The sequence below is a fragment of the Ahaetulla prasina genome, chromosome 1 (genome assembly GCF_028640845.1).
Source record: "Ahaetulla prasina isolate Xishuangbanna chromosome 1, ASM2864084v1, whole genome shotgun sequence".
Classification (NCBI taxonomy): domain Eukaryota; kingdom Metazoa; phylum Chordata; class Lepidosauria; order Squamata; family Colubridae; genus Ahaetulla; species Ahaetulla prasina.
In genome coordinates, this window is record NC_080539.1 from 88,503,515 (window position 1) to 88,517,719 (window position 14,205).

Here is a 14,205-nt window from a genome sequence, read left to right on the forward strand (position 1 = left end):
GTCACTTAGCTTAATGAAATATATAACACACATTTTTTAGAAAGGTTCTGATCAATAATACTGTGAAATAGTCCTAACAGATGTTGCATAAGGACATGTTTGCTGTGGCATGAAACCTATCTATTTTGATTAGTATCTATTTAAAGTTTTAAACTATAATTTTCTAGTAGGTCACTGATCTAAATATGCTTCGAACAAGGTTGTCATCGCTTCTTTATGTCAAAATAGTGAAAAGAAGAGGAATGGGGAAAAGGAAGACATGTACTTGAAACACTACTTTAGAATATTTGCTACATCATATATTCCTTTTAGTACTTTAAGGAGAGTCAATATTTTATTACTCTCACAGGGCACATGGAAGCCAAAGTTGGCTTCCTTCTGGTTCTCCACTTAATCTATGATTGAGGTAAGATTTCAACTGAACTCCTGAAAGTTTTGATAATCTATTAAGCAACATATTGAGATACTACAACCCATATGAATTAGCCTTATATATTTCAAAAAAACCTGTCTCAAATAACTTATTGAACTAGTCGTTACTTAATCTGATTATGCTAGAACATGTAAATAATATTCAAAATATATTGATAAGGTTAAACAAATGGAATGAAAGTACGAGGATGAAACTGAACTTAGTAATATGCATATTTCTTCAAAAAAAAAATTGAACGGACAGATATAAGATGGGAAATAGTGGCTTGGTAATAATAATTGTAACTGTGAGAAAGATCTTGGAATAGTGGCTGATTACAAATGGATGATGAGCTAGCAGTATTATATGACTGAAATGTATTTTTTTATTTTATCAACACAACTCATCTGACAAAAATTAAAAATAAAATAAAAACATAATTATGTGTGTGTGTGTGTGTGTGTCTGTGTATATATATCTATACACATACACACATACATATACATACATACATTCATATAGACATACATACAAAAACCCCTCAAAGGACAGACGATGGACCACTAGGTCTTTTTTTGCTGTCAGTTTTCTATATTTCTAAGTATAAATTCAAATAATAGGAAGTAATCATTCCACTTTATTTTTCTCTGGTCAGATCCCAATTTTTAGTATAGTTATTGACCCAACACTTTAAGAGCAATTAAGGGAAATTGGACCAATGGAAGCCATCAGGGGACTAGTCTTGTGGAGAGAGACTGACAGAGCTAAAAATGTGTAGTCTTTGGGAAAGATGATGGTGCTAGTTAGGAATGTGAGAGAGCTAGTAACTGAAAGGGCATCACCTGGAACAAAAGTAAAACTGTCTTTGATTCTAGAGTGCCTGGGATCATCTTTTTAAGTTAGGGGAAGGTAGATTTCAGTGGAATGTTAGAAAGAGCTTTCTAAACAGTGAGTTTGACAATAGAGTAGGTGGGGACTTTCATTCATAAAATATGCTCCAGTAGAAGCTGGATTAGGATGCTTTCATTTGAATTTCTGCACTGCATGCCAATTATGGAAAAAGATCTAAGTTGTATGTGGGGGAGCTGAGCAGTCATCAGGACAATAAAATGAATACATAAATGGTTTGAAATTGTCAGCTTCTTCTCAGTGCCCTGTCTTCTGTCTAATAAATGGCATTTTGACAAAGCCAGGGTTCCAGAAACAAATAGTTCGATTAGTGCAAATCTGACTTTTTTTTTTATTGACAGAAGGAATCAGAGAAAAGAAGGAAGCATGAAACACATCTTCATCATCTTCATCATTTATATTACTTTTCCCTTATTAAAATGGCACTGTCCAAGAGGTGAGTTATAATATGTGGCATTTTAATTATTAGAGCAACACTCATTTCACTTTGCCCTGTTTAATGCAAATGTTTGTTACTGATTTTTAGAATCAATGCAAAGTTTCTAACAGTATAGCTGGAGCTTTGAAAGAGCTTACTGGAGCGAAAGATTAAAAGATGATGAGGTGGATAGTCACAATTACAGTAGCCATGGGTGCCTCATTGGAAGACTTGAAGGGGTTCTTGTGGACAGGTCATCTTGGAAAAAATTATGTGGTCACTAAGAGTCAATAACCTGGTGGCACATAATCAGGATTAAAATACTAAAATATCTTAATTGCATTCATTGGGACCACATCTGGTTAGTCCTGGCCTGGTCTAAAATGTGTCCCACTGAGAGTTGGCCAAGTAACATCAGACTTTTGCACCACCTTGGAAGCAGAGATAAGTTGATAACTGTAACCCGATCAGTGAAATATATTTCTGCACTTTCAAAGGTAGGAAAAGGAACATGTTTCCTGTCATGTCCATGTGGGGCTCATCGTGTTCAGCAGACAGTGGCTGTGATAAATGAGGATATAGCAGCCTACAAATTGTCTCTAACAAATTTAAGAAAGCCAAATTGCAAGACTATCAATGGAGGCATTTGTATACATTTCATTCTTTTGGAGAGTGGGAGAAAGTAAAGATTTGATTGTATTAATGTATTTAACTTCGTTTTTAAAAAATGTATCTGACGTATCCAAATCGTGCTTAGAGAAGAACTGTGGTCTTTGAAATCAATAGAAACATGACTGATAGCATTAAGTTATTTTTGTATATAACGTCACATCAATACGTGTTTTCTATATGCCATACTATAAATTGACTTATTCTACATTTATTTATTAGTATAGTTATGGAGAGGCTCATTTTATAGAGTTTGGTTTTCTTTGGATGAACCTGAAGGAAAAAATTACATGACATATTGGTTTAACCATATCAGCTATATTTAATATTATGTCTGCGGGAAATGAAAAGGGCCATTTGAAACATACTTCCCAGATAAGAAAATATTTCACAGTGGAGAAAGCGAGTAATGTCTTAACATAAGAACAGATGAAAATAATTATAAATAGCAGCGTAACAGTGCTAGAATCAATAATTCTTCTGATTTGTTTCATTTGTAATACATTTTCCCCCTTTGGCTTATCAAGAACATTATCAGATTTCTTTTTAAAAAGGATGAAAATAATTATAAATAGCAGCGTAACAGTGCTAGAATCAATAATTCTTCTGATTTGTTTCATTTGTAATACATTTTCCCCCTTTGGCTTATCAAGAACATTATCAGATTTCTTTTTAAAAAGGTGAAAATTTAAAACTTCTTTTGCATTGCATTAATTATATTTTCAGGATTCTTTAATATAAAAGGTGATGCCAATGAGCTATTTTAAAAATGTATAGAAGTACCTTGTACAGATGACACTGAGATTCTTGGCCAGTTTCAAATGTACCAACAGCAATCTTTGATGTCCTTATTTTCCTGGAACAATTCCTATTGTAGCAAGTTAGGAAGCATCTTTTCCTTTAAGGAGATACTAGCCATTTCTATTCTTAATTTGTTTTGTTTTTGGTTACTGTTGGAACAGGCTCCTAAAGCAAAATGGTCAGTTTTCAGATGTCAGAAAAGGGCAAAGTGTCCATGATCTGGTTAGTATCAATCTTGTTCTGTCTGTGTTAAGATTTACATTTACATGTTTCCTGTAGCCATATTATAGATCACAGGTATCAAACTCGTGTCATGTTGCCATTATGTGATGTTTCTCAATGTTTTTCCCATTTGTGGACCTAGGGTGGGTGTGACCTACGCACGATGCATCCAGCCCACCGGCAACCAGTTTGACACCCCTGTTGTAGATTATCATTAATATTACATGCTCCCCAATAACTTTTATTGTTGTTTTTGATGTTAAATGAAATATAACAAATATAACAATATGATTTAGAAAAGCATTCCCAGAAATAAAATGACAGTGTATTAATGGGGATGTTTTATATTCAGAATTTGATTTTCAATGTTCAAAAGCTCACCTGTCAATCATTTATACGCCAAGAGAAAGGTAAGAATGCTAATTTCTGATGAAGACATCAGACTAAAGCTCCAGATGGTCTTCACAATTTTCTGTCTTTAGCCATGCTTTTTGGAAGTCAGTATATTTTAAATTTGAGATTATCTCTATATTTTCCAATCATGACAATGTGATCAATTATTCCAGGATAGTGGGCTGTTATAGTCTTCAGTGCCAATAATATTTTGAAAGTTTGGTAAAGTGTAAATGTATGACTTGAAGATGCCTAAAGAGAAGTACTAGCAACGATAAATAAACTGGACAGACATAGAAGCCTCCCTAAAAGCCTCCCTATTGGACCCGATGGATTATGTGCCTACTTCTTAAAAAAACTTTCCACTAATATAGCAGAACCCCTAAGCATTATCTTTGATAAAGCTTTCACTACCAGTTCCCTTCCCAAACTTTGGTCACTGACCACAGTCATCCCTATCTTCAAAAAAGGAGACCCCAGCTTAGTCGAAAATTACAGACCAATATCTCTATGCTGCGTCACCTGCAAAGTCATGGAATCAATCATCAACCAATCCATTACCTCACACTTAGAAGAAAACAACCTACTCTCCAATAAACAATTTGGTTTCAGGAAAAAATTATCATGCAACTTACAACTTCTCCACTGTAAAAACATATGGACTACAAATCTCGATCAAGGCAAAACAATAGATGCAATCTACATAGACTTCTGCAAAGCTTTTGACTCAGTAGTACACGATAAACTTCTCCTAAAACTAAAATCCTATGGCATTTCAGGATCCCTTCACAAATGGATATCTGCTTTTCTGTCTAACAGACAACAAGTGGTCAAAATTGGCAATGCTCTATCAAATCCTGTTCCTGTCAAGAGTGGTGTTCCTCAAGGCAGCGTCTTGAACCAACACTCTTCATACTATACATTAATGATCTTTGTCACCATATCTCAAGTAATTGTGTTCTCTTTGCTGACGATGTCAAACTATTTAACACCACTGATAATACATCTATCATTCAAAAAGACCTTGATCATCTAACCGCTTGGTCTAAAACTTGGCAACTCCAAATCTCAACCAGCAAATGCTCAGTCTTACATATAGGAAAAAAGAACCCAAACACTAAGTACTCGCTTGATGGACATTACCTCACAGATGACCCCCATCCCGTTAAAGACCTTGGAGTTTTCATGTCAAATGATCTAAGTGCCAAAGCCCACTGCAAATACATAGCAAAAAAGGCTCTAAGAGTTGTAAACCTAATCTTGCATAGCTTCTTTTCCAAAAACACTACACTACTAACCAGAGCATATAAAACATTTGCTAGACCAATTCTAGAATACAGCTCACCTGTTTGGAACCCTCACCATATCTCTGACATCAATACAATTGAACGTGTCCAGAAATATTTTACAAGAAGAGTTCTCCATTCCTCTGTAAACAAGAAAATACCTTATCCCACCAGACTTGAAATCCTGGGCTTGGAAAACTTGGAACTCCGTCGCCTTCGACAAGACCTAAGTTTAACTCATAGAATCATCTATTGTAATGTCCTTCCTGTCAAAGACTACTTCAGCTTTAATTGCAATAATACAAGAGCAACCAATAGATTTAAACTTAATGTCAACCGCTTTAATCTAGATTGCAGAAAATATGACTTCTGTAACAGAATCATCAGTGCTTGGAATACTTTACCTGATTCTGTGGTCTCTTATCATAATCCTAAAAGCTTTAACCAAAAACTTTCTACTATTGACCTCACCCCATTCCTAAGAGGACCATAAGGGGCGTGCATAAGCGCACAAACGTGCCTACCGTTTATACCTTTATATACTATATAACCTTTCTGTATGATAGTTACATATATTGTTGTGACAAAATAAATAAATAAATAAATAAATAAATAAAAATTCACTTTTTCTGCAAACATAATATTTCTAACAGCAACATGATTAGTATGATTTACATATTGTTATGAGTTTTAAAAGCTACTTTATCTGATTTTTGTATATGATACTTTTTTATGATTTGCATCTTCCTATAGATGATATTTTGGATGAGCACAGCAATAAAAAATGAAAACTAGCAATAAAAATTTAGCATTCATATATTTTTCATCATTGCACAAACCCATTGACAAAAGAATATCAAAATACAAATATTTTCAATAAAAAGGCTACCACATGAATTAAAATATGTATCAAACTTACTAAACAGTAACTGTGTTAAATATTCAAGTTCACATTTAATAGGGTAAAATTATTTCAAATGACTTTTTTGGAGGGGAAAAACCCTTTGTTTTTGTGATTTCAAGATGGAGTATTTGTTTCCAAATGGTCACGAACATTCCAGACTGAAATGCAAGATGGTAATAGAAGAAAACACAATTCCATGTTTAATTCATGCAAACAAGCAAGAAATGCATCAGAAAGACTCTCCCAGGGTGCTCGGAATTCCAAAAGAAAAGAAAATGTTGTTGAAGCAAGAGAAACATGTTAATACGTAAGTTTTTTTGGCTTTAAGGCTCCTGATTGGTCACATCCTGTTAATGGACCAAGTAAATATGCTTCCTATTCTCCAGTATAAAATTTGGGAGTGGCAAAATTAAATAATCATTTTATAGAATTTATTTGTAAAGCTCAATGCAAAAAATATCCATCTACTGTTTTTAGAGAATCATTGCTGATGAAGATGCTGGATTTCATATACTAATGATTTGTTTATGAAGCTGAACAAAATTATCTACTGTAATTTCTAAATTAGAAATGGTTTGAGTAAACCACACTATGGGTAAGACCGAGACTAATAGTTCTTGTTTACTTATGGATGGAAATTCTAAAGTTTGCTATTGTGTTTGCTCCAATATCTATTTACTGTTTGCTGCTTGACAGTAACAGTATCAGTACTTTAACTTTTTGAATGTATAAGCAACGCACAGGTAGTCTTTGACTTATGACCATTTATTTGGCAACCGTTTGAAGTTACAGGTGATCAAAATTCTGGTGCTTGGCAGCAGTGGAGAAATCTGAACCTGTTTACTACCAGTTCGCTGGCTGCGTGTGCCGAATAGGTTGTAAAAAGAATGCTTTTAAAAGTAAAAAGAGAGGCTCTGAGCTGTGATTGTCAGAACCTCTTTTTTTACCTTTTAAAAGCATTTTTTAAAAGAAGCGGCAAGCAGTAACTGGGCGATTGGGTGGGAATAGGCGGAGGGATTTTTGCTACCGGTTCTCTGAACCACCCGCCACCATCGCTACCGGATCAGCTGATCCGGTCCAAACCGGGAGCATTTCACCCCACTTGGCAGTCCACCTTCACTTATGACTGTAGGAATGCTACAATTCCCCCTACCTGCTTATTTTCCTCCTGTTTATGCCGTTTTAGTCCTCTACACTCCATGGCCTCTGTTGCCCATCTGACCTTTGTCATCTTCTTGCTCCTGTTGCTGATCAAACAAGCCTGCTGTGGCCCTTCATGAAGCAACTGCTGGTCACACAAGACTTCCTTTTCTAGGCCACCCATGATAGCTTCCTGGGAAGGATGGCCTCACATGTTCCATAGCTGTCTTGCAAAGGGCAGGGGGAGGTAGATGTCATTAGGAGTGGGAGCAAGAAGATGGTAAAGGTCAGCTAGGTCTGTAGAGTGCAGGACAGAAAGGACCTTACAGTACAGGATGGCAAGGGTGAGTCTGGGTTAGGATAGCTGAGGGTTCTCAGATGCTGCAGCTTTGCAGTGCTCTGCAGGGGCTTCCTGGGGCCCTATGGCTTTTTGCCATGCTGTTAAGGTGGGTGAGGCGCCTAGAATTGGCTGTGGCTTTGTACTGTGGCTTGGGATTCAGAACTGTGGCATGCCAACATGCCTCTGAGCCCACAACATGGCAAGCAGCGCTAAGTCCGTGTGGTTCAGAGGCTGCTCGCCATCCTGCAGGGCAAGGTGCAGAATGGCCCAAAGGGCAGAGGTAGGAAAGGAGATAGGTTAGTGGGGGGAGTTGGAGAAGGAACCAAGCCCGGAATGGCTTCAATTGGGATGGGTACTCAGCAAATGACTGGTGGAACTTTTTAAACAATGGCAGTGGGATGTGCCAAGACTGCCATTGCTAAGCGATGCGGTCATGTGACATCACACTCAGTGGTGGGCTGCTGTCAGTTCGGACCAGTTTGGGCGAACCGGTAGTTCCGACGATCAGCTGGCCCCGCCCCTGCCCTATCCTGTCCTATATTTCCTCCTTTCTGGCTCAGCTGATTCACATGGCACAACTCACTTCCATGCCTCTACAGTTCTACTTACCAGAGCTGCCTTAAAAGGTAAGCAGCTGAGCTTCAAATTGCTGTATTTTGAATGCTGTGCACAACTACATTAGGTGCGCGCGCATGCACGCTCACAGAACCGGTTGTTAAACCGGTGGCAGCCCACCACTGAACACACTGTATGACACACAATACATAGCAATAGAAATTCTGGTCTTAGTTGTGTTCGTGAATTGAGAACTATCTATTACTTAAATACAGGATGTCTAGAACACAATATCTCAGTGCTTCTATCAGCTGTTTTATACCATGACGCCATGATAAATGGATGATAACTGAAGATATAATTACTAATATTGCTATTGGTTTATTTTGCCCAACAGGATTGAAGATGAGAAATCATCTGCTGTTGGTGAGAAGGACATTATTGCTATGCCTTTAGCTCTGGAAGATGTAGCTCTTTACCATCCTGTAATAGTAGGTTTTTTTCTTTTTTTAATTTCTTTTCGGTTTTCATTATTTAATAATGATTTCACAAGCTTACCAGGGGCACCTATGTGCTCCCAGTGAGACGACGTTTCTAGATTGGTGGCCACATAGATATTTTGAAAGCATATACAAGTAGTCCTCGAGTTACAACAGTTCATTTAGTGACCGTTCAGTTACAGCGGGACTGAAAAAAGTGACTTATGACCATTTTTCATACTTACAACCCTTGTAGCATTGCCATGGTCATGTGATCAAAATTCAGATGCTTGGCAACTGGTTCATACTTATCAGGGGTCTCCAACCTTGGCAATTTTAAGCCTGGAGGACTTCAACTCCCAGAATTCTGATACTTATCACCGTGGCTGTTTCCCAAGGTCATGTGATCCCCTTTTGCAACCTTCTGACAAACAAAATCAGTGGGGAAGCCAGATTCACTTTGCGACTATGTCACAAACCTATCAACGGCAGTGATTCACTTAACAATCATGACAAGAAAGGTCATAAAATGGGGCAAAATTCACTTAACAAATGCCTCACTTAGCAACAGAAATTTTGGGCTCAATTGTGGTCGTAAGTCAAGGACTACCTGCACTGGATCTTCTCATAGTTACTCCAAGTTACTCCTTGTCAAGTCAGAGCTGCCCTGCTGGACATTAATCAAATAACACCCATTTAGAAGATAGGAAACAGGCAAAGTGGCTTCCTGCGTTAGTATTATCATTCTTGAAATGTTTCCTATCATCTCATCTTATTTGGGGCGGCGGGGGAGTGGGGTTGTTCCTGACAAGGGGGCACATTTTCGAACTGATAGTGAGTGATAGCCAGCCATCTTCCTTTTAAAAAAAAACTTTTTAAAGAATGCCCAAAGGCAATATTTTAAATTTGATTCCATTTGAAAGTTCTTTTTTCTAAGACTAAAAGGAGCAAGGGGATTGATAGATACCAAAGAAAATACCTTCAGGTGTACCTGCTGTCTACAGGTATTAGAGTAGGGGACATAATAATTGAGGGTAAATAAACAAACACCATCCACTGGCAGCTGAACTAACATCTGTGAGAGCCCAGAGTTGTATAATGGTTAAGAGGTTGGAATACAAATGGAGAAACCCACTTACAACTTCCGCTTCATTCCTGGAAACTTCACTGGATGACTTAGAATCTCTTACTCTCTCTCAGCCCAAACTTAGCCCCAACCATATTACTGCTGGGTGGGGGATTAGAGGGGGAAATGCTCTTTTGCCCTTGGGGTAAAGACAAGAGATAAATGTAGCAATAATTAAATAAGTAAATATTCACTGTCTGCTCTCTGGCCATAGCTAGTGTTGTGTCTTGCCCGCCCTCAGAGCAGCCGGGGCCTTCTTACCTGCTCCCGCACACTGAGGAATGTATGCCTCCCGGTCCCAGTCCTGGCTCCATGCCCACACAAACTGCAGAAGGAGAATCTCCCTGCCCCAGCCCTGACTCCATGCCCAGGCAAACGGAGCAGCTAGACCCCTCCCCCTCCTCCACAGCAGGTGAGCCTGAGGAGGGTTTATTACCAACAGCTGATTGGTGTGACCCTCGCATCAGAAGATTGGAGAGGCGGAGGCTACAGAGGGAAGGAGGCAGGCCTTAATGAGTGCTGAGTCATGGAGCCACACCCCATGGCCTATATAAAGGATCTACTTTCTGGCAGTCTCTGAGTCAGGCAAAAGTCAAACTTATCTTGCTGAAGTCACTTACTGGTCTCCTGCCTGCTCTGAGGACTTTGCTAGGACTTTGGGCAGAGCTGCAGAGGCACGCCTGATTCGGATTTCCCGGACCCAGCCGTCAGCGGAGGAGTGGGACACGACAGCTAGCCAGACAAGGAGCCAAGATGCTGGAAAAAGCCCTCTGCTTCTACATTAACCTAGTCGGCATTCTCCTCCATACATCTATCCAGTCAATGGAGGAGGTATGAAAGAGAAATAATAATAATATTACAGAAGAATAAGACATTACAGAAAGGCAGATATCGGTTCAGGAACTGTGGTGAACTGAGAGAGCGGGATTGGAAATAAAAAATGGTAAGGATTACTACTCTAGAGCAGGAACGAAGAAAGCAGCCATAATGGATGTCTCTTAAACAATTAAATAAAACTGTAAAAACCCAATCAGTCTGATATTGATATTTGGAAAGATTCTAAATCCTTCACAAAAGGATTGATTGGCAAGCACCTTGAAAACAAGGTAGCAATGACCAGAAATCTGCATGGCTATACCAAGAATAGGGGTTCATCAGATTAATCTTAATTTATTTTTTATTGGAAAACTGCCTTATTAAATTGCTGGCAATACTATTTATGTATATTCTGATGTATTCACTGTTGTTTAAATGTTAAAATATTTTTAATATTTTTTAGGAACCCAAGCAAATAGGCAAATGTTGGACAAACTACGCTGGCAAAAATTCCTTCAACCATGAAAAATATTAACGAAATATTTGGTACTGTGAAAACATGCTATGAATACTTTATATGATTTATAATTATATGTGTACTGTATCCTTCTCCTGCCACTCTTTCATTGTAATTCTCTAAATACGACTTTTTGATACACATTCATTCTTACTAACTCTGAACAGTTTCACATTTTTAATTGTTCTGTTGCTCTCACGGTATTGCTCAAGTCTCTGAGAACACCAGTAGTTCTTTGTATTTTCAGTAAACATTTTTCAAATAAATTCCATTTTGTGCAAGCTGATACCCTAATTCACATTTTCATGAATGAAGAGGAAGACCCTTGACTGAATGTTCTTCATTGATGCTCTGCTTTTCTCTCTCTCTGACTCTCTGCTTTTAAACATGCTTTCTGGCCAGGGTGCTAAGGATATGCTAAGGATTATCTCTCAGATATTTTTTTAGCTCTGATGTTATTGTCTTCTCCACATCTTTGCGAGAGGTGATGAAAAACTTAACAGGTTGGCTTGAATTCATGGTCCATAACTACCATGTGGTCTTTTTCACAGAAATTGATAGTTTTTGAACAGAGAGTTGTTAGTACTCAGCAAACTGGTCAAAAGTACCATCCAGATTATCTGCTCTTGTTCTCAGGTCTTCTAGGTAGCTATAGCATGTGGGAGGTTGGATGGGGGCCAGCTCTTTGCTCCTATCCCTATCCCTGGATTTTTGAAAGCTGATTTGAGCTGAAAAGGACTTTACAGTTTACAAACTCTCGACTTTTCCTTTCTATGATTCATAAACATAGGAGGAGGGGGTCTGGATCATGGATTAGACTTCTTTGGCACATATCCTTCCTGCAACTAATTGCCTCTTCTTGCCTGGCTACTGTTTTAAGATTCTAAATTAACTTTAGTCCAGCTTCCCAGAGAACTACAATATTCCGATGCTGGCATATACCAGTCTTCTTCAGTGTGATGCCATGCATACTATAATCCCCATCGCATACAGATCTAACCATGGCAATATCGGACTTTGTATTGCAATGTCTTGGAACTTGTATTAATATGTACATTCCACATCATTATCTAAATTCCTTTTGCCACCACAATTTGTTCATCGTAAACTTTATAGATAAATAGATCAACTCCCAGCTACAAAGAAACCAGCTAAGCTTTTTTGATTAATTGATGGGAATGAAGTCTGATGATTGGGGCGGAAGAAATATCTACTCTCTGGGAATTATTTCCCCCTTTACAGTCTTCTGTGGTTTCTGTATTATAAAAGAACACAATAAAGAGAAATTATTTTTCTTATTTAACAAAATTAATCAATTTAAAATTACGTAATGAACAATTATTCATTTGGCTAAGAGACCTCATTCCCACTGCCTGCAATTCAACCTAGAAAAGTATTACACATTTGTTAAATTATATTTTTTTAAAAAATAGAAAGCATTAGAGATTACATATTTTAACTTAAGAGTCTTAACCGCTGCTTTTGGGACTGTGGTTCCATCATTTATTACTTATAATCTACTCCACTATTGTTCACCTACTATCATCCCTTTCTTGCTAATATTCAGTTGAGTATTCTATTTAAATACTTTTTCCCCGCTTTAGGGCTAATTAATGCTACTACCCCAATTTTTCAATAAAGGGAAAATGTTGTTTTATATAGCTACATGGCTATATTTGAGTATAATTGTGTGTATCATTCCTTACACTTCTTGGCAAAATTAAAATCCAGGCTAAAATTTGTAGACAGCAAGCTGCTGTTCTGGTTCAATTGAATTACTGCCTTTCCAGCTATAACTATCATAATTGCTGCTGTAGGAGGGCAGTATCATGGAGTTGGTTTTTGTTTTTGTTTTTGGATTATGTAACAATTTCATCTTCATACTGAGTCTTGGATATCTTACCCAAGATGGTCAGATGTATTGCAGAATATTAATTCAAACTGTATAATCAAAATATGTATGCAAATCTCCCAGGATGATGTGCCAGTGATTAAAATAATCTGAAGTTTTGACTCAATGGTTCTCTCCGTGAAAATCTTGAATAATAAACTTTTTGTACAACTCTTCCATTTTTTGACTCACATCAAACGGTGTTTACTAGGTACGAGTACCAATAAAACAACATGCAATATAACATAACAAATTTGTTAAAGATTAAAACCCTTGTGAAAGAAAAGCTTCTCCCAGAAAGCTATTTCAGACCGTTGGCTTTTCTCTCCCCCCCAACCCCCCCCCAAATCTACGTTTGCATAATCTTTCCATCAAATAAGCCTTTTAACTATTACACAGCAGAGTTTGGGAGTCTATTTTTCCAAAACAGCAGCAACACTGGTGCCATCTGTTTGCACTAGGCACTGATAAATGCAGGAAAAGATCCCTACTTTTCTTGAACTGTCCTTTATGAATATTTCTTAAATCTTAAGTAGCCCTTGAAAAAGAAGTCCTTCCCAAGAATACATCTGAAACCATCCCTAGATCCTAGAGATGTGTGAAGGTTTGGCAGTATATTGCCCTCCAGGTATGTTAAGTACTTTAAAACTTCCTGGCTGTTTCCTGTAATTAAAGCCTCACTTTCCCTGTTTTGCTCCCTGACTTTCCTGTTTCCACATCATCGAATTTGGTAGGTTGCCACTGTTCCAAGATTACCAAACTTCGCTCACCCCTCCCTCTCTACCACCCAGTAATCGGAAGCCAAGTTCATTTTGGCTTCATTTGGAGCAGGACAATGGAAATATGTTGGTAGACAAAGACACGAAAGTATAACCCAAAAGGCATGGGTGTAAAATCACGTGATTTTCATAGACAGTAACAAAAGGCAAACTTTTTTCAACCTTCTGCTTTACATTGGTTGAAGGAGCATGAATGATTTAACTAAGAATCTAATGCAAACATCCCTGATAGATCAACAATACACCAAACAAAAATTTAGCAAAGAGCACATGTAGATAAATTGCATCAAGCTAATAAGCATCATCATCATCATCATTCAGTACTTTGAAAGCTGTGAGCTATTTTCCAGCTCTCGAATGCATATCACTAATTTTAAAATTTTCAAAGATAAAATGTGTTTATTTCTAGAAGCAGCATATATTCTTTTCCTCTTTTATCACACCAAGGTTGCATTCAACTGCAGCAAGTTGTTAAACATTGGGGTGGGGGCGGGGAGAATGGACTTCTGGGATTCTCACACTTTGAAAAAGTTCTTAGAAGTGAAATC

At 37.7% G+C, this 14,205-nt stretch overlaps 1 protein-coding gene across 1 annotated transcript in view; it reads left to right on the forward strand.

Annotated features, from left to right (window-relative positions):
- Nucleotides 1–13,000, forward strand: part of LOC131190637 (uncharacterized) — a 54,501-nt gene extending 41,501 nt beyond the window's left edge. Inside the window, exons 10-14 of the mRNA XM_058167984.1 lie at nucleotides 1,663–1,757; nucleotides 3,371–3,431; nucleotides 6,134–6,321; nucleotides 8,447–8,540; nucleotides 10,934–13,000. Coding sequence (XP_058023967.1) covers nucleotides 1,663–1,757; nucleotides 3,371–3,431; nucleotides 6,134–6,321; nucleotides 8,447–8,540; nucleotides 10,934–11,005 — 510 coding nt within the window. The 3' untranslated portion in view covers nucleotides 11,006–13,000. The remainder of the gene's footprint in view (nucleotides 1–1,662; nucleotides 1,758–3,370; nucleotides 3,432–6,133; nucleotides 6,322–8,446; nucleotides 8,541–10,933) is intronic.
- The last annotated feature ends 1,205 nt before the right edge of the window (nucleotides 13,001–14,205 follow it).